The sequence below is a fragment of the Mya arenaria genome, chromosome 16, assembly GCF_026914265.1.
Source record: "Mya arenaria isolate MELC-2E11 chromosome 16, ASM2691426v1".
Classification (NCBI taxonomy): Eukaryota; Metazoa; Mollusca; class Bivalvia; order Myida; family Myidae; genus Mya; species Mya arenaria.
The window spans coordinates 32,325,865-32,348,067 of NC_069137.1; the positions used below are offsets into that span (position 1 = coordinate 32,325,865).

General features: G+C 34.9%; 1 protein-coding gene across 1 annotated transcript; it reads right to left on the bottom strand.

Annotated features, from left to right (window-relative positions):
- Positions 1-18,895: 18,895 nt before the first annotated feature.
- Positions 18,896-21,649, bottom strand: LOC128221558 (suppressor of Mek1-like). Its single transcript, XM_052930164.1, has 2 exons — positions 21,461-21,649; positions 18,896-21,196 (listed from the first exon to the last, which is right to left on the bottom strand). The coding sequence occupies exons 1-2, from the start codon at positions 21,647-21,649 to the stop codon at positions 18,896-18,898; spliced, it is 2,490 nt and encodes an 829-aa protein (XP_052786124.1).
- Positions 21,650-22,203: the final 554 nt, after the last annotated feature.

Here is a 22,203-nt window from a genome sequence, read left to right on the forward strand (position 1 = left end):
AAAAACAACAACAACAAAATGGCCAAAATGTTAGTTATGTTAATTTTACTCTTGAAGCAAGGGCAGCAAGTCTTGCTATATGGTCTCCCTTTTTGTTGGAGATTCAACTACTTTCTATTTTTAGTAACACGGTAATAAATTTTAAATCTTATTAAGTCTTCAACATAGTCACTTAAAGGTAATTATTGTTCTTTTTTAGGTTCATAGATTCAAATAATTAATATACACTTTATTCTTCAGAAGAAATTTCATTTTTACTTAATGATCAATTCAGACTTTTCCATTGAACTTCATGCAGATTATTCTAAGCTACAATCTTATCTTCTGTATGGAAAGTGAATAATGCTTAATGTCTTTTTAAGAAAATTTGGATTTTGAACATGTGATGGAAGGTGATATTGACCTAGATGGAAGAAGCAATGGTATTAGTGGAAGGTGCTGAATGTGTTCTGATATTTGATTTTTAGAGCTTAAGGCTGTTTATTGATTTTATTGGATGGTACACTGTTTGTTGTTAGTGTATCTATACTAAAATTCTTTCAGTGTGCAAGCAATTTAACATAGTTTTGTCAGTGTGCAGGCAATTCAACAAAAATCCTGTCAGTGTGCAGGCAACTGGGACAAGTCCTGTGAGTGTGCAGGAAACTGTGACAAGTCCTGTCAGTGTGCAGGAAACTGTGACAAGTCCTGTCAGTGTGCAGGAAACTGTGACAAGTCCTGTCAGTGTGCAGGCAACTGTGACAAGCCCTGTCAGTGTGCAGGAAACTGTGACAAGCCCTGTCAGTCTGCAGACAACTGTGACAAGCCCTGTCAGTGTGCAGGAAACTGTGACAAGCCCTGTCAGTGTGCAGACAACTGAAAAAAGTCCTGTCAGTGTGCAGGAAACTGTGACAAGCCCTGTCAGTGTGCAGGCAACTGTGACAAGTCCTGTCACTGTGCAGGAAACTGTGACAAGCCCTGTCAGTGTGCAGGAAACTGTGACAAGCCCTGTCAGTGTGCAGGAAACTGTGACAAGCCCTGTCAGTGTGCAGACAACTGAAAAAAGTCCTGTCAGTGTGCAGGAAACTGTGACAAGCCCTATCAGTGTGCAGGCAACTGTGACAAGTCCTGTCAGTGTGCAGGAAACTGTGACAAGCCCTGTCAGTCCTGTCAGTGTGCAGGAAACTGTGACAAGCCCTGTCAGTGTGCAGGAAACTGTGACAAGTCCTGTCAGTGTGCAGGAAACTGTGACAAGTCCTGTCAGTGTGCCGGAAACTGTGACAAGTCCTGTCAGTGTGCAGGAAACTGTGACAAGTCCTGTCAGTGTGCAGGAAACTGTGACAAGCCCTGTCAGTGTGCAGGAAACTGTGACAAGTCCTGTCAGTGTGCAGGAAACTGTGACAAGCCCTGTCAGTGTGCAGGAAACTGTGACAAGTCCTGTCAGTGTGCAGGAAACTGTGACAAGTCCTGTCAGTGTGCAGGAAACTGTGACAAGTCATGTCACTGTTCAGGAAACTGTGACAAGTCCTGTCAGTGTGCAGGAAACTGTTATGTGTCCTGTCAGTGTGCAGGAAACTATGACAAGTTCTGTCAGTGTGCAGGCAACTGTGACAAGCCTTGTCAGTGTGCAAACAAATGTGACAAGTCCTGTCAGTGTGCAGGCAACTGTGACAAGTATTGTCAGTGTGCAGGAAACTGTGACACGTCCTGTCAGTGTGCAGGCAACTGTGACAAGCCCTGTCAGTGTGCAGGCAACTGTGACAAGTCCTGTCAGTTTGCAGGCAACTGTGACAAGTCCTGTCAGTGTGCAGGAAACTGTGACAAGTCCTGTCAGTTTGCAGGCAACTGTGACAAGTCCTGTCAGTGTGCAGGAAACTGTGACAAGCCCTGTCAGTGTGCAGGCAACTGTGACAAGTCCTGTCAGTGATTATCCAGTCAACATGTTTGATCAGTATGTTTTTCAATATATTTTGAGAACAAATATCAAGCTATATTAATTACAAAGGTTAAACCCTTTTACTCAGGTGAGCGATTTAGGGCCATTATGACCCTCTTGTTTAAAGGACTGCCTAGTGCCATTGATAATGTGTCAGCCAATGTGGTTGTATTCTTAGTCAGTTAAATGACCTGAAGTAAATTCTGAATGACCTAGAAGGGCTCATTCGCTATGCTCACTTTGCCCAATTTTAATTATTAAAATTAAACTTCATGTAGTCTTATACTTACATAAATGGAGTTTAAACGCTCGAATACATCTTTTTATTTTATATTGCTGAGGGTTCTGCAAGACATGTTTCGATATTGCTTTGAGGTATTCGGCTTATCAAAAGCTAAAGTGAAGCAGTTGGTCCTTATGGGTTTTTTTTACCGGCAAAAACAAAAACAAAGAATCTAACACTCGTCATCATATAATATACAATTTTTTTCTACTCGTCAAGGAAACATGTAATATAACTCAACAAACAACGGCAGGCTTTCTAACCTATTTCCTGAACTCGGTGAAATAAATGTTGTTGTTTTTTATATGACGGCTCGGGGTAGATTCTATCCGTGTCGTATTAGAAATGTAGCTCTGACGTTAATAATCGTAGTGTCGTACCATTTTCTTTAACTTTGAAACAAAAGACTACTCCATGCCTTTTTTATGGATTGCCTGTTATTATGAAGCATTTAAGGACATATCATGATTGACCACTTTAAGTTATTTATTACGCAAAGATATATAGAAGTGTAAAGAAACCTTTCTATTTGAACAGATCAGTCAAGGTTATATTGACAAGAATAAGTAGTTGCATAATATCATGGTACTGTTACTGATAGGTAATAAAAATCAGTTATCAATATGTTATAAATTATGAAGTTTTAACAGTTTCTTCTTCTGATATTTCGTAATAATCTCACTCAATAATAGAACGATACAGAAGGGTTTTCCCTTACAAACTCCTAATGCACTGCAGTAATAATCTTGTTATAATGTATGCAAAATATATCTAAATATTTTGTAAAAGAAAACCGATTGTTGATGTTCTCAGATCTGTAGATTGGTTGATCATACTTTTGCAGTTACTGTAGTCCTTTAATGAAAAGTATGTCAACCTGTAGACATGCCAACTAGTCATGCATTTCTTTATGTAGAACGTGGGGTCTTTCAACCAACACACGTCAGAGTTACGTATGTTTATTTTCCAGTGAACAAATAGTTTATGGAGTGTTTGTTTTTGTAATGCCATTATTTATATCACTGGATTGTTTACCATTTTTCGCTTATATTTCATTATTTCCATTGAGATGTCGAAGCCATTTTGAACGAAGTGGGGGAGTGTGTAGACAAGTGTAACTCCATCCCAATTGTCCTGTTTTGTAAAGTCACATGTCTGTCCATTTAAATGTCATTTTCTGAGTGTATGTATGTATGGTGTGATGATTGAGTGGTTAAACGAGTTCTATATTTATATCTTTCATTTACACTTTACTTTAGTTCTTTAGAAGTATTGAGTTTGGTGTACAAGTTGAAGTACAAAATTTACTGAACCTCACCATGTGAGTGCTAGTAAGATAGTGCAAGTTATTCCTAAGATAATATTAAAGGGCGGTGAATTAATATTATGATTCAATCAGAATGTAAGAGTATACAGTATACTATGTAAAAACATTGTATTGCGTATTTGTGTAATAATGTGTAACAATGCAGGTCTGTGACAATTCAATCAATATTTACACTTTCATATCATTTACAAATTGAAATAACCATTATTGTGACTTCAGTTAATCCCTCCATTGGTTTAACATTTATGAATTATGCTATTTATATCAGGACTGCTAGGACTCATTTCAATTGAGAAATTAATCACACCATTTGATAAATGAGTATTATTCATGTTACTTGAAATATTTGAAAAATGATTATTCTGCATTTCATTTCCAATATTTGAGTAATGGTTTAAAATATTCATATTCAATACATACGATTTTCAGGTAAAATGTACACGACAGGCTGGATGGAACATGACCTGTCCCCCTACTTGTGGAGATTAAAAACCATTTCCCCACCGATGGCAATAGGTTATGGAAATGTTTCTGAAAAATTGGACTTCTGCATTAAAGAGACTTATTCAAATTGAGTAATGCTTCTGAATTAATAAAGTATAATCAATGAAGCTTTAACAGGTGTTTATTTTAACAGAATTCGGTTAATGTAAAACTTAAATAGTTATATAGTGTACTTAACACTTTTTAAAATAATCCTTATTAACATAGCTCCCTGGTAACATTTGATAATATTTCACAGTAATTTACTCGGAACTACAACCACATGATTGAACAAATTTCTTTAAAATGATACTATAATCAAGAACAACTGGATATGAATAAAAAATTGTGTTATATGTATTTTGTGTTAGACCGTTGCTTAACCCTCTCAAACATACAAAGTTACTGAATTTATGATTTTACATTTACAGTCTGTGCTACAAAAAACGTAAATGTAATCCCCTAAATAGAATTTAAACATACTTCATGTACAATATTCTAACGCTCAAAAGTGTTGGGTAAGGACTTTCACACTGTTCTAAACATGTTTGAAAACTATATTGAATAAAATTGAAAACGCTTTATGATCTTACTTCACACTGCTACGAATCATGTTTTGTAAAATGGTATATTCTTAGACTTGGTCTTGTTTTGTAAAATGAAAACATTGGTTTGTACTCAGGTACAATTCAGATATACACAGGTTACCAGTGACAGTTATTCAGATGCTTAGTAAGGCTCATAATTCATTTTCTAATTGTTGTAGTGTACGCCCTTTCAATTTTACAAACACTGTTTTTTCAACCATACCTCACATTTAGTACTCGTTATTCAAGATATTGGTATGAAGCATTGAAATAATGTGACCATACCGATGTGAGAACGAGTTGTGACCAGTATGGATTAGAATAAGGAACAAGTGAACCTTGTTATTCAAATCCATATGCATTACTGCGAGAGCTTGTGCAAGACAGTGCCTTCTTTCATATTATAAATAAATGGTAAAACTCGTCATAGTGCTTAACCATGGTGAGCAATCATTAAAGCCATAACATATTTCATATTGGAGAGAAAAGGATTATTAGTGCAATGACATTTTGTTTGTTGTTTGTAGGTTCGAATCTTCCAAACTCCCTTGAAAACCTTTGTACATCGCATTTGCTATATAAAAATAAAACACAAACACCTTTTTACAATTATTTATTAGACACCAAAGGGACCTTAAAGTTCGCGAAGCAGTGTGGTATTTGGCAAACTTTTAAAAGATCGAACATGATATTAATTCAGTCAATTGTTAATTTTCATGTTATAAAATTGCAACAGTTTTTCACAATTCGTTTTCTACAAAATTACAATTTATGAGCACCACAACCTATTTATTGGCACCACAACGTTCCAAAAATCGAGCAAAGTGCACCAAGTATATAAAATGAAGTTCTAAAATTTGTTACGAGGCAACCTTTCGTCAATAAAAATGCCACACACATGTAAAGAAATTGCTAAAACCTTAGGTACGAGAACAATTCTCACGAAAATCGATTTTAACGCTGGCAACACTAACCTCTAGCAAGTTATGGAATTTCAAGACGAATTTAAATTTTATTCATAACTTTAACGTTTAGAACAACTCATAGCCGATCCTTTGTGGAACTACATTCCCAATTTGTTTTTAATTTACTCGTATAAACCTCTGAAAATAAAAAAAAATAAGAAACCATACTCACTGTGTACATTCATATTCCACTCATTTGCACTTTAACGGAAGACGCGATGGGGCATTTTCAACACATAACAAATGTTTTGGCTCCAATAATTGCCTGCCGTGGAAACATATTTGGTTTGGTGACTAAATAGGATTTTAAAGGGTTATATTTACAAAAGCACCTTGATGAAAAATAATTCCTTTACACAAAAAAACACAATTGTTAAAAACTATTATATATTTTGATATTTATAGTTATTTAGAGTTGTTTATGACTTTCTAACATCATGATGACAACTTCTTGAACAATTTTGGATAAGATAAGATATACGTCAGTTGTTAATTAATTTTAACTGTCTCTATTTATTTCACCAGTTTAACAAGGACTCAACCACTGAATCTGATGAAAGAAGTCACAAACCAGACTGTGTCGTTTTTTTGGTCAGTGCTCGTGTTCTCGATGGAATAAATATGTCGACACCTTCAATTCTCTGCAACAAAATTCTTACGTTACATGAAGCAGTTCCAGAAGGCAAGTATTGAACTTTTTTTTCCGAATCAATTATTTATTTGTCAATGTATGCTGTTGAAATATTGGTAATAAAACAGACACACAAACAGTTTTCTTGCTGTTAGGCCAACAGTAATATATATATATATATATATATATTAAAACTACACATTTAAAAAAGTGATTATAGACAACTATGGTAAAGGATGGTAAGTTTTTAGAGGTAAGCTGTCATGATAGAAACCCAACTGTATATTTATGAGCTGTAACAAGAAATGGTATATTATAGGGACACTAAACAGGTTGTTTATAGCTTTTGTGACTTTTTTATGCATTGAGCTAATCTTTCTTCGAATATACATAAACGATTGTAAATGTACAGTTAAATACTTTAAAGTTGCCAACATATTTGCAATAACCATTTTCCACATCATAATGACATGCAAAGCGTCTTTTGCAAATATATATATTATATGTTACAAGTTATTGTTATGACACATATACAAATCAAAGCCAAATGCCAAATGGTTGTTAATATGAGCGAAGTATAATTTATATTGTTTTCATTGTCTTTTTCCTTTGTCCGTCGAAAGCGTCATTTTTCCTTTCAGAAATTTCTCGAATGACCGTCATTACAAGATGTGACGAGTTATGTTTGAAGACCGAAGAAAATATTAAAAACATATTTTACAGCAAGAAGATTCATCAGTTGGTTCAAAAGGCTGTCCATGTGTTTGGAATACCAGAACGCAATGTATTTCCAGTTGTAAACTACGTCAACCAGATAAGAATTGACCACAACTTGAATGTCCCGATTCTAGAAGCTTTACTTCATGCATTGCATTTTAGCTCTGATAGAAAACGAAGGCAAAAAAATAATGTCACAGTACAAACACAGATAGATAGGTCATGACTTTAACAGTATGTCAACGAAACCTGGCTGTGAGAAAAGCGTGATTATTTACTTTTATATCTCTTAAGTTGACTTTATTCAAAACCGTATATACTTAACATTGATGTATATTTACTGATTGATCCTTATGCAATCTTACAAGTTGTATGTTTTGTATCATTAAACGTTCACTTATTTGTTTAAACTTCCAGAAGCTTTAACCTCTAAGTTCGTTCACAGGTCAAAACGCAAACGAACGCCTTTTAAAAAAATAGTATATTAACAAAATCCGTTAAACTACTTTATAGGCACCTTACTTATTCAGAACACAACAACATCAAGGAAACTGTGCACTTGTTTTACTCTCTCTTAAAATCCGGATCCATAGTGTTACTGTCATCTACGCTACATTTGGTGAATATTTTTTATTACGAAGGACAATTTGAAAACACAAAGGCGATGAAAATTTTAATTTTGTTTGATTATGTAATTGATAAATGCGTAACATTAAACTAACTCCAAGGCTATAAGTGTTTAAGGAAACAAGATGATAACGAAGTGATGGATACCATACTTTCAGTATGAATATGTTTTAATTTCGCCATTAACTGTGCACCACAAACAAATACGAAAACATACATGGGCTGTAAATGGGCTCTAAGTATGTAGTTGATTTACCATAGCCTACTCGAACTGAAAACATGTTATCTGCATAACGTCTATCCATTATACTCTAGTTAATAGTATCAGATATATGGCGACCCATATTTACAGCAGTTAACGTGATCACAAATTTATCGAATATTATAGCGCACAAGAAACTGGTTGAACTGAAAAGTGATACAGTCGGACACAATAGTGTGAATTTTATCGATTATATATCAGGCACATACAAACTTGCGTATGATAGCCTATCGCATACTTGAGTATGATAGCCTATCGCATATGAAGTTATAGGACGCAGATTATCAGTTACTTTGTCATCATCTACTGACTACACTTTTAAATTATCAGATTCGGTCGGAGTGATTATAAAGGGTCGATGACGGAGGCGTTGTTGACAGCAAAAATTCGTTATATTGAAACTAAGTCATATTTTATCATTTCAGAATAATCGTACGTTTTTTTTTCTATTTTTATAACGGTCCATAACATATACATTCAACGAAGTATAACAATAAATATGATCGATAGAAGCTTAATATTAAATACCACCCTTGATAATTGCTCAACGAGTGTAAAATTTTCACCCGACGAAGGGTCACTTAAATTTACGGTCGTGTTCATTTTTAAACGTTAAAAACGGATCTGTCATTCGGTGAAAAGCGGCATATGGGATCAATATCAACAGGGTAAAAATTGGCTACAGTAATGAATTTTCAAGCATTAGTAACAGTTAATCGCTAAATCTGTGTCAAGGATAATTTATACTTTTATCGGCATTGTACGTTGTTTTTAAAATCTGATTGAAATAGTCATTCAAATTACTTATGTTTGTTCTTTGAAAACACAGATCATGACTGCAGATATCATAGGAAGAAAAACAACCGCACTGACGCAGTAGAAAAGTTTTGAAATAAATGACACTTCAGCGTATGATCTAACAGTAATAAAATGTAATGTGAAATGAATTAAATGCGTACTTTAAATAAGAAAAACAAGAATATATAAAGTACATAGAATAGAAGTCATTTTTTATACAATAACTTTGCGTCTGAGCCATTTTAAAGTAAAGCTGTTGGTAAAGTCCTGATGGTGTAGAACAGTCTCAGCATGTGTGTTACAGAGGGTTTTGGGTACATGCACTGACAAATCTCTGTGCTTACAGATGTTAAAATGACGGTGTTGTGGTGGGTGACCCCAGTTTATCTGCGCTTCATTTTGTAGTTGGAGTAATCGATTAAGCCATGAACTTAATGCATTTGCAATAATGCAATTTGCTTTATCGATAAAGAAATCACTTTCATAACGTTATTCTTACGCCATGCTGTTCATTATGTAGTTGGCGTAACCGATAAGGTCATGCTAGATAGATAGATAGATAGATACTTTTTATTCCTCCATGAAATGAAGAGCAAAACATTGATATATATACAAATAATGACACATATTATGAATTACATTTAACACAATAATATTCAAACACTACGAGTAAACCAAACATGCATATTATGTACACAAGTAGACAAACAGAATAAAATATCAAGTACTCTCGAAAGATAACAAAATTAAGCACTGGTAAGAAATATTTAGATTTAGAGCAGCCCTCTATTCCTAGGTATAATTACACACATAAATGCAAAGCTAGTACGAAAAACGAAATAACTAGGAAAGCAAAGTGTGATTTTACAATATACCTAATTCTGGATCAACTTAATTCAACAAGTTATTGACACAAGCTACATATGATTTTAGCAAGGTACAAATCACTCATTGACATTGTACTATCCTCTGTTCCTGCCTGAGATAGAATATGAACAGATTGTATCAATGGGCTCATCGTGCGCAAGTTATTGAAGTTCATAAAGTTGAGCATTAAATAATCCCACATTTTCAGTCTACAATTTTGCAACTTGAGACAAAAGCAAATTCTGTGAACAACCATATTATCTGTCAGCATATCACATTTGACGCAACGTCTCGTAAAGTTGTTCGAAACGAGTTGACACATTGTGCGAAGTATTGCGCAACACAGGGGAGATAATCTAGGACTATTTCTTGACACTTCCCATAAGGTTGCTCCAGTCTTCTCCCTTAGTACAGTGCAAACGAATGGGCTGAAACTGGACCGATTTAGTCTTCTATACTGACTTACGAGAATTGGATTTTTGACGTAAGTATCAATGATTGCTTTCCACGTATATTGTGACGGAAAGGTCCCGCTATGCATGTAGTTTAGCAATATATCTAGAAGTCCGTATTTCGATAACAGTCTGTAAAAATCTGGTATACAGCCACGAGATTGGTTATCATATCCAAGGTACGTACACAGTCGTATGTTGAACACCTGTTTAGCGATATATGTATTTCGGAGCCGACATAATTGCCCGAAAAATTGAAGTTTTCGCAAATCCACATATGTTTCAATGGGTGGAATAGCTAAAGCACAGAGTGACCAGTCTGTATTGCTGCTCTTATGGAGTGATTGCATATTTTTAATGCAATCGATTTAGCCATGCGCTTCATCATGAATTTTGGGTACTCCATTAAGCTATAAGCTTCATCATGCAATTAGGGTAATCGATTACGCCATGCGTCTCAACATATAGTCGGGATAATCGACTACGCCTTGTACTGTCATTGAAAGTAAGATTCTTAATGACTTAAGTTGCCATTACTTCCTCAATGGTAGTTGAACTATTTTGCACAACTCTTTACCATTTAAACAATGTATGACCAATAGAAAATAAACATTATTTTTCCCTAATATAAGGGAATAGGACAAAGCAAAAATCGACCATTCTTTTGCGAACTATTCGAAAACCTCATTTTATATAGATATTTGAAGCTCACAGCAGCAGATTTTCAACGAATTAAGTTGCATTACAACATCGTTTAGCTTACAATACACATTTTAATAGATGTTGAACGTTAACTATAACACGTGTTATTTACGTAATGTCTAGGTCGCCTTTCTCAGCAAGACAATAAGTTTGCGTTTGATAAGATCCGTCACAGAATTACTCCTTAAAATCTTCGTTGTTCAGTGAACCTTGCAGACAAGATGTGTAGTCCTTGCGAAACAGTATATGTAACTCGACAGGGAGGAGATATGTCCACTTATCTTTCCCTTATCTAAATGGACAACCCTATACCTAACCTCGAACGCGAACGGAGCGGTGCCAATTTGTGTCAATCAAGAACAGTACCTCCACTTATTTCGGTCCTTTCAAAACAGTATATATAACTCTTCAGGGTGGAGATATGTCTTTCCCTTATCTAGATGGACGACTGTATACCCAGCCTCGAACGCAGTCGGCGCTGTGTCACTTTATGTCAATCAAGTACAGTACCTCCATCTTATCGAGATATCTCTCTTGTCCTTTAACATATGGTTTTGATATTGTCTATAAGTATTGTCGTTCGCGGAAATAGTCTTAAGTCACAACGTTCTGTAAACGATATATTGTACCCAAAGTAGACACACTTTATAGGGATGAACATATATAACATTCATTATCCATTACTTATCTATGAAAACTGCAGGAATAGAACCGGCATCGTTTCGAAAGGAGTTAATCCGTCATGAGTTAACCCCCTTGTTTGTATAAGTCCTTATAAATTACCTGTCGTACCAACATTGCTGTATGGGGCTGAACTATGTTATAGAATTTCCGTCGATGTTAATTATTGCCAGAATTTATATATCATGTTATCTTAGCACCTTGTAAATATCTGATGAACACGTAATTGTTGTGAAAGAATGTAATCGTACTTTTGAACGGGTATTTTTTCTTTAAATAAATTAATCAAACTTTAAATGCGATTTCTAGTTGTCGAGTTAACATTAAGAAAGACATAATATTGAAACAAAATACAAAGACAGTAGCGGGATAAAAGATTGAGTGTGTGTGTGTGTGTGTGTGTGTGTGTGTGTGTGTGTGTGTGTGGTGGGGGTGAAAACCACCAGGCCTTCAAATTACCATAGTACCGAACCACCATTAAACCAAAGCACAACGTGGCTGAAACCCGCCATAGTTAAAAAAATCATGGCTTTACTACAACATGGTCCCAAACTACAACATGACTCCAAAGCACAATGGCCTAAATCACCAGTGACTTAAACCACCATGGAACTAAAACTTCCACGGCCCCAAACCGCCGTTTTCCCAATTATCCATGATACTAAAACCACCTTGATGTTTGGTTGTGGGGGAAACCGGAGTATCCGGAGGAGGAAACCAACTGATCCGGCTTGGTGACCACAAACCGAACTCACATGCGCCCAGGCCGGGAATCAAACCCGGGTCGCCTTGGTGAAAAGCTAGTTCGCTAACCGCTGCGCAAACCTCAGTTTCTGATGCTTCTACTGTCATTGGTAGCTTATTTGGTAGCCCATTACAATGTAAAAAGCTTTTACAATAAAAATGCAATATTGTATGCGAATATACGTAAGTTTGACATTCTAGTTATCACAGAAACATGGTTGACACATTATATTGATTCCTCCAAAGTGATAATTCCTACTTCACATTCCTTACAAATAAAAAGTCCATCTGATCCGTATAGAGGTATACTTGTTTATATTACGTCTGATAGTTTTGTTTTGGAACGACGGGGTCTCGAAGTTTTCGATATAGAATGCATTTAGCTGGAATTACAAATAAAGAATAGATGTCTTCTGCAGGGTATCATTTATAGACCTCCTAATTCTAGTTCGTAGGTTTTAATGCATTTATCATTCAATAGGACTTGCGGTTGATACTGGTATAATTGATACAGTAATCAGATTCGGTCTCACAAATCTTCCAAGTCGCCGTAAGGTAGAGTCTGTATGCCTGCATTTAAATATGTCTCAAGTAATTCGTGTCCCGATACATTTAACTGAAACATCCGAGACTCTTACCGATGTATTCCTAGTTTTCATCATCAGATAAAATCAGATCTGCGTTCGCTTGTTTCATCTTGTAATTGGATATGATATTTTCATGCCGACATCAAATTTTATACGGAGAAATTTACTTATCAACTTATGACGTTTTTGAGAAATATTTATATCTTATAAGGTGTTCACTATTTGCCCTAGGGGCCCTCTATGGTTTCATTATGACAATAGAAAATATCTCAGAAAAGAATTGTTAAAAGAAGTGCGAACCGTTCTTATAAAGAACACCAGTGGCACACATACCATCAGATTCGAAACCATGTAATCCATCTTAATAGAACTGCTAAACAATCACATTATACAAAACTGACATCTATACTTGAGGAAGCTACCATCTCAGACTTTTCAAAAACTATATGGTTTAATGAAATAATTGCATCTAAAGATCCCCCTTTCATCCACAGTGGCGTTGTCGATAATTGAAACAATGATGAAGCAACCTTCTTAATAGCTTTTACCGATTTCAGACACATCTGAGTTTACTGAACAAACTTCTTCAAAATTCTAGTGATTCTGATGCTCCTTTATTGCAGGACATTGATAACTAACAAGACGTTGTCGACCCTATACACGTTATGAAAGCCGGAGAGGCAATCGGCCCGACTGTGTAAACAGATGTGTTTTACGCGGAATTGAATCGGAAATATCCCATCTTCTTTTGGACTTCTTTAATTTCTCTCCTCGCGCCGGTAAATCATATACAAAATGGAAAGTTGTTGATGTATACGCTTTAATAAGAAGTGTGACCCCAAGACGTTGGTAATAACCGTCCAATATATTTACTGAGTGTTCTAAGCATGGTCTTAGAAAGAATATTCCATTGATATATGTTGAAGCTCTTACACCATAACGAATTTTCTTACTCCCTTTCAATCAGGCTTTTTTCCAAAGGGGTCAATCAGCTTGTATCACTCGTTCTGTGTTGTATTAGATCAGAGAAAAGTTAGAATAGTTTCGAGAAAGTGGCACTTCCGGATCCTTGTTGTCGTGGATTACTGATAATCTTAGTAAAACAACGCAGTGCGTTGATCTATCTGGTACTAAGTCAGACAACGTTACAATATCTTCTCACTGCTCAACACTGCCTAATATGTATCAATGATATCGTTCGTAAAATTCAATCACCAATTCGTCTTTTTGCGGATGACACTACCTTATATATTGTTGTAGATGACCCTTCCGTTGCTGCCGAGCAGCTCAATACTGACATAGAAAGAATTTACACGTTGTCTGAAAGGTGGCTGCTATAGTTCAATCAAGCAAAAACAGAGACACTTCGTTTCTCTCTTTAAACAGAAAGATCGGTACTTTCACCTAGTTTTATGAATAACATTCAAAGAGCAGAAGTAACAACACACAAACATTTGGGTGTCATACTTTCCGGTACTGCTCATGGCATAAACATATCAAATCCGTCAAACATAAGGCCTGTCAGCGTATCCACTTCATGCGATCCTTTAAATGCGTCATTGATCAGAAAAATATATATTTATATACCATATTGTATATATTTTTTACATCACATGTCTATTTTCAGGTAATATTACCCATGCAAGTAACTAACGTTTATGCGCATACGCAATTCGCATGAAAAGCCAGGGAGGGAAACGGATAAAAGTAGCTTTAAGTAGGTTGTTTATAACGTTTAAATTTACATGTACTAATAAATGTATTGTATTTTAACATTTTTTCTACCTTTTTTTTGTTTTATCATTCAATTGTCAACTTTAAAACCCTGCCAATTAAAAAAACGGATGCAAATCAATTGCTGTGTTTATGTGACATGAAATATCCACGGGGATAAATTTATCCCTGCTGATAACATTAGGCATTTTTTGTATATTAATGGTAAATTACCCCTTGGGCTTTTGCGTGTTAATGTACATACTTGCTTATGGGGTATCATTGCCCACTAAGGTAATCCCCCCATGCTAATTCTCTTTACATAAGGACACCAATATACTTTCAGTTGAAACATTGTATTATTGTTGATAACATTAAATACACTCATCGTCGGGTTATTTAGTATCTAACTAAAGTTATTTTATTTTTCGCTTGAACATTGTTCCTTTAGCAGGATTTCGGTTAAACTTTAGGCTACTAACTGAAACTGAAAATATGCCTTGCTGAACATACAGCAACGGTGAAGTCTATCTCCATGAGCTCGATATATTTTCATATCAAGAAGATGAATAACGGATGTTACGAAAGTTGAATTGGACACAGTGGACGACTTCGGAACACATATGATAGGATACAATGTATAGTTATGGTGTCATAAACATTTGGTTTTATTATATTAATTGAGGGTTTTTTTTCATAAAATAGTAAAACCAAAAATGGGTTGTTGTGAAATGTATTATGTTCAATTTTCGTTGATTTAACATATGACTGACAAAATATAGTATAATTATCACTCTTGTGATTTCATATATATTCATTATTTGTTAAACATTTCATGAAAATATAAAATCCGTCGAACATAAGGCCTGTCAGCGTATCTATTTCATGCGATCCTTTAAATACGTCATTGATCAGAAATACCCGGAAGTGTTTTACACAATATTAATTAGACATTAGTTATAATATGCAAATTGTTTGGGATAATCTTACTCCACCTGACGAAGACGACTTAGAAAATGTACAACACGATGCGGCACGAATAACCAGAATGATATTCCAACAAGTTCAGCACTAAACTCGACAAACTAAACGTTTCTGATCTCCAACATAAATTAGAACTTGAATCCACCATTGGACTGAACTGTCCAAACCCAAACCCTCATCGCTTTCTCTGTCTCATCACCCTCATTATTTTCAAAATATCCTTTACTCCAGTCCTCATATACCCCCATTCATTTATGATATCTTTTTTTTTTAATTTTCGATTATAAATAACAGCAATAACACCATAATCAACAGATTTACGGAATGACAGAAGCTAGACGTAGTATAAGTTTCCTTCACATTCTGTATTTATTTTTACATCACTTGTCTATTTTCATGTAATGTTACCCATGCAAGTAACTAAAGTTTATGCGCAAACTCTGTACAAACTTAAATTGAAATATCCAAAACGTATTGTTTAAACAATTTCGGCACAATGGTGTTTTGTCTTTTATTGACCTCCTTATGGAAAGGGTGACAAAGTGCAGTTTTAAATGGTGAATTTTGATATACCATATGAATTTGAATGCATTTTGTCTACCATATGACAATTAAATGTTATCTTGGAATATTTTAGCTCCCACACTTTACTCTAATACGCTAGTTAAGGTAAGTTTTTTTATTGAAATATAATCCTTCCCGTGGTAATGACCTTGATTGAGTTCCAGATGTCACATGCTCGATTCATACTGATGACTGGATATTTGCATATCTGAGTTATCAGATTTCCTAAATTTTTATTGTTAAATATAATAGAAAGATTTGTTATTGTAAGCTTCGTACTTAGTTACTTTAAAAACAAATTATATATGATTTTTCAAATCTGCACGCTTTTACGATTGATTCGAGTATAAATAGCGTAAGGACTTGTTTGTGTTTGACAAGGATTCAGCTTGCCCGTATTTTCCTTTGATTATTTGATTGTTCTAACAGAAACAGGACCAAAAGCAGATCAGTGATTTTTTTTAATCGGAAAAAAATATCTTGAATATTTCTGTCTCACGCTGATGGCACATTTGTAATCATATAATAATAACGAAACGTTCGAACTGATAAAAAGGTAACGCCACGTCGAACTAACACACCTTATATCACATATATATTTTCTAACATGAGTTCTTAATTTGAATCTTTTAAAAATTAGGTTATTAGACACATTTCGGAACGTTCTTCATAACGAATATTAAAAGTTTTTTTAATTTTTGGATGCTGGTAATAGCCGGGTTGTCTATGAAAGTAAAACAGAACAAGAACGACGTGGTCAAGGCGATCTGAAAAATAAAACAAAGAGCAAGATTGATGCTTAACGTACAAAAACACTCTCGATGAGGATGTCGAAACATTTGTACCATAAACATTAAACCTTTGATCATGTCCGCACGACTGTTTTGCAATCACTGTTGTGGACGATATTTCTATATATACGACATGGGTTATGTTCTTCATAAAGTACTGTGGGCATCGTTTTCGTTTTTGATTTGGCAATAGTGTACAGCTAAAGATCACTGCGACCTTGACATTTAAACGTTTGCCTAAAATGATGTAGGCTAAGAGTCAAAATGTTCGTGCAAATTGAAGAAATAGGGCATCGTTTAAGTAAAAGATTTAAGACAAAATAATTGGCAGGTACGTCACCAACCAAATAAAAATGGATTTGAAAATTATTTACGTGCCTTGTGTTAAATCTGTCCTTAATTTTGATATTGGTAAACAGCCAATCCAAACAAGATATGGAGCAAGATAACGAACATTAATATACAATTCTAAGATATTTAATGAAATCTAAAAGGTGTCGCATTTATAAATTATATTCATCCCCCAAAAAGAGCCCTTTCGTAGAACGAGATTTATTATAACCTGAAGCTAATTTCTCTCCATTCGGAAAAAAACAGTCAATAAATAGTTTTAATTGTTACCTTGTACGCCTTCCAGCTCAATAGCTTCAAGTGCGTCGGGTGTGGGTCGAAGTAATACATCTTTAAAAACAAAAAGGGTAGCAGGATTGCACATGTCCACTCTTTTCTGATTCCCTAGAAATTTTGCAATGAATTCTACCATTAAAATTTGGTCCGACTCTGCACATATGCGATCAAAGCCCTGGAAAATAACGAATAACGCATACCTAAAACCGCACGATACGTCTTGTGAGAAATTCATTCAAATTACTGGATTGATTTGTTTAATCGTTCTTTATGATTATTTAGATTTAAAGTAATTCAATATATTAGAACTACCTCTGACAGTGTGTAGTATACGGAGTTTGAACATTCCATATAAAACGTTTTGGCAAATGCATAAAAGGCATATATATCAAAATCGTTAATTTGAAAACAAAATACATCTGACAGTATCTGAAGTTTTCAAGATAAAACGTCACTTTTCAATTACAAAATTGTTCATAATTGTATAAAATAAAACATAAAGCTACATTAATTATGTCGTTCAGATCACCATAGTGTCTAAAACATCACTGAGGCGTTTTGAATCTAATGTATTACATATACATTTGATGGATAAACCACATGTATTGATTACTTTGTCACATGTGAAAAACAGAGTTAAGACTCTCTTAGCATTTAACTAGTTAATACGCTTATGCAATTAGTGGTTATAAGTGAAAATGGGCTGAATTTTGGATTAAAAGTACCGTTCCCCACCCTTGCATCAACAAAATAATCACACAAGATATGTATTTTGAAATAAAACATTTAATAAATAAATATTCTCTTGATGCACGGGAAACGATATTTGAGTGAAAGATCCTTTGCAGACATCTTAGTTATTTAACTGATGTTCCTAAAAGTGTTGTTATTTAATTTCATTAGTCGTTATGACATGCAATTTTATCCACAGTGATTTGGGAGGGAATGTGCTGAATTTTGACCTCTACAAAATTTAGTGCCATTTTACCTAAAATAACCTAATATATTTTTTTTCTTCAGATTCATCAAAGGGGTCACTCATACCAACTATCTAGCATAAATAACTATGAATTACGGCACTTTTACAAAGTCAGAAAATCTCGATTTGTCTAAATAGAGTAAAGTGAAACAACTCCAATTTCATCGAAATGTGACAGCTAAGAAAACATGCCTACTAAAGCACCCAAACGAAAAGTTGCAACAAAAACATGCAGCCAACATGCAGATACACCTTCAATCTTTCAATTGCAATTGTTTTTGTTGCAACTTTTCGTTTGGGTGCTTTAGTAGGCATGTTTTTCTTAGCTGTCACATTTCGATGAAATTGGAGTTGTTTCACTTTACTCTATTTAGACAAATCGAGATTTTCTGACTTCGTAAAAGTGCCGTAATTCATAGTTATTTATGCTAGATAGTTGTTATGAGTGACCCCTTTGATGAATCTGAGGAAAAAATATATATATATTAGGTTATTTTAGGTAAAATGGCACTAAATTTTGTAGAGGTCAAATTTCAGCACATTCCCTCCAAATCACTGTGATTTTATCTGTTCGAGGATCTTGCACTTCATATGTATTAGAAAAATTGTCTATGGAAATATTGTCTTCGAATAATTTACCCTCTTAGACAGGCTCTTGAATTCCATCATTTCCTTGTTTGATACAGTAAACGAAAATCGATTGTTCAGGTTTATTGGCGTATCATAGCTTTTAACTTCCTCGACTGATTTGCTTTCAACATTGTTCAAATTGGTGGCCGCATCACCGCTTTTGACTGACTGAACTTCTTGTCGCTCAAAATTGTTACTATAATCAGTCGGGTCGTTACTTTTGACTTTATCATCTTCTTTGCACTCAACATGGTTACTTCTGTCATCGTTTTCATAAAAAAGTTCAATGAATAATGAAAGTTGTTCGTTAGCATTTTGCAGCATCTCTTGAATTCTCTGCCGTTCCAGATTGTCCCGAGATATAAAAGTGCATGTATTTATTTTTTGCTCTTGCTCTGCACTTAGCTGTTCTTGATTATCGTTATGTTTTCTTGCACCCACATCTTTCGGTTTAAAATTCCTATTTAGAGGTAGATTTGCGCTTTTAACTTTCTCGTCCTCGTTGAGTTGAACATTTTTTGTCGATTCATCGCTATTGACTTTTTCGTTTTCTTTTAAATTTCCAGACGTGTCACGGCTTTGGACTTTTTCTATTTGTGCAGCGATATTAATATTCGTATTATCGCCTTTGACATCCTCATCTTCTGTGCACTCAACATTGTTACTACTTTCGTTCGTATTATGGCCTTTGACTTTCTCATCTTCTTTGCACTCAACATGGCTACTATGTTCTTTCGTTTTATCGCCTTTGACTTTCTCATCTTCTTCGCACTCAACATGGTCACTACGTTCATTCTTATTATCGCCATTGACTTTCTCATCTTCTTTGCACTCAACATGGTCACTACGTTCATTCTTATTATCGCCTTTGACTTTCTCATCTTCTTTGCACTCAACATGGCTACTATGTTCTTTCGTTTTATCGCCTTTGACTTTCTCATCTTCTTTGCACTCAACATGGCTACTATGTTCTTTCGTTTTATCGCCTTTAACATCCTCATCTTCTGTGCACTCAACATTGTTACTACTTTCGTTCTTATTATCGCCTTTGACATCCTCATCTTCTGTGCACTCAACATTGTTACTACTTTCGTTCGTATTATGGCCTTTGACTTTCTCATCTTCTTTGCACTCAACATGGCTACTATGTTCTTTCGTTTTATCGCCTTTGACTTTCTCATCTTCTTCGCACTCAACATGGTCACTACGTTCATTCTTATTATCGCCATTGACTTTCTCATCTTCTTTGCACTCAACATGGTCACTACGTTCATTCTTATTATCGCCTTTGACTTTCTCATCTTCTTTGCACTCAACATGGCTACTATGTTTTTTCGTTTTATCGCCTTTGACTTTCTCATCTTCTTTGCACTCAACATGGCTACTATGTTCTTTCGCTTTATCGCCTTTGACATCCTCATCTTCTGTGCACTCAACATTGTTACTACTTTCGTTCGTATTATCGCCTTTGACATCCTCATCTTCTGTGCACTCAACATTGTTACTACTTTCGTTCGTATTATGGCCTTTGACTTTCTCATCTTCTTTGCACTCAACATGGCTACTATGTTCTTTCGTTTTATCGCCTTTGACTTTCTCATCTTCTTCGCACTCAACATGGTCACTACGTTCATTCTTATTATCGCCATTGACTTTCTCATCTTCTTTGCACTCAACATGGTCACTACGTTCATTCTTATTATCGCCTTTGACTTTCTCATCTTCTTCGCACTCAACATGGTCACTACGTTCATTCTTATTATCGCCATTGACTTTCTCATCTTCTTTGCACTCAACATGGCTACTATGTTCTTTCGTTTTATCGCCTTTGACTTTCTCATCTTCTTCGCACTCAACATGGTCACTACGTTCATTCTTATTATCGCCATTGACTTCCTCATTGTCTTTGCACTCAACAGGGTTAGTACTTTCATTCGTATTATCGCCTTTGACTTTCTCATCGTCTTTGCACTCAACATTGTCACTACGTTCATTCTTATTATCGCCATTGACTTCCTCATTGTCTTTGCACTCAACAGGGTTACTACTTTCAATAGTTTCATTCTCATTATCGCTTTTGCCTTCTTCTTTATTTTCGCATTCACCATGGTTTAGATGGTCAATGGTTTCAAGGATTTTGCCCTCTTTGTTTTCTTTGCGTACAACGTCGTTTGTATATACAATCGTATTAGCGCTGAAAACTTGTTCAGATAGGCTTTTTGTTGTTCCTTTACCTCTTATGTCAGGAATATATTGATAATTTGGACTGACTGTACCTTTCTACACGAAAATAAATTTAAAAGAATTATGATTTGTATGGATTAGTATGTTTTTTTCCTCTATTTCCTTCCAACTATTGTCTGTAGAGTATTTTTTATAATACGTCTGCTGACTCGTATAGACGATTTTATTTTTTCAGGGTCTAACTAGAGAGCTATAAGATTTTGCTTATGCAATGTGGAGTAAACAGTCAACTCTTACTATGTTGTTTAGAGAAATATAAACGATTCGACAAATAAGTAACATAAAAATAAAATTACTCACATTATCTTCATGGGAATTGGACACGAATGCAGCATGTTTGTCGTTAATTACAATTTGATGTTCAATCAGAAGAGAAATCTTTTCCAAAATAAGTTTTATCAAAGCCGGAATCTTTTCTTCAGACATCAAAATTGGCTTATTTTGGCAATCAGCTCTACCAGCAAACACTTCCATACTACCTTCCGGCATTACCGTTGTTTAACCTTAATAAGATTGAGTTTTCCCTAATTCAGATGTCGGTTTAAATGTATGCTGCAAGATAGAAACAATTTATTACAATACTATTATAATGATGTGTTTAAACAAAAACCAATTACTAGTTTTGTAAACTGTTCTAATTGTTGCCGCTGCAAATATATTAAAATAAAGAAATAACTTTAACAGAGCAGAACGCCAGAAGGAAAGAACCCAAATTAACTGGATTGTATCTTGATTATTGTATGCGTTATAGATAAAATAGTAAAATGTATATACACAGATATAAAGATTAAGACATTTGTGTTCAACCATCTCAATAATTCGTACACCTACGATATAAAAATGCACATACATTCCTTTCAGTCGGATATTTGTATTCCGTTTTTTATTTCGAATATAAAAAGAAACATCTTTTCACTACGCGACTGATATTGGGAGTATATCCTTCCTGCATGAAATCGTGATGAATTGTGAGCTATTTTAAATAGTAGGAGGAGCAACTTTATCCTAAGATAAAGTGTTTATTTACAAAACGAAGTAGTCTG

Excerpts from the sequence above, each read along its gene's own strand:
- LOC128221558 (XM_052930164.1), bottom strand. The coding sequence starts at position 21,649 with ATGCCGGAAGGTAGTATGGAAGTGTTTGCTGGTAGAGCTGATTGCCAA. Across the intron at positions 21,197-21,460 it reads CCAATTCCCATGAAGATAAT|AAAGGTACAGTCAGTCCAAA; the intron begins GTGAGTAATTTT and ends ATTTTCGTGTAG.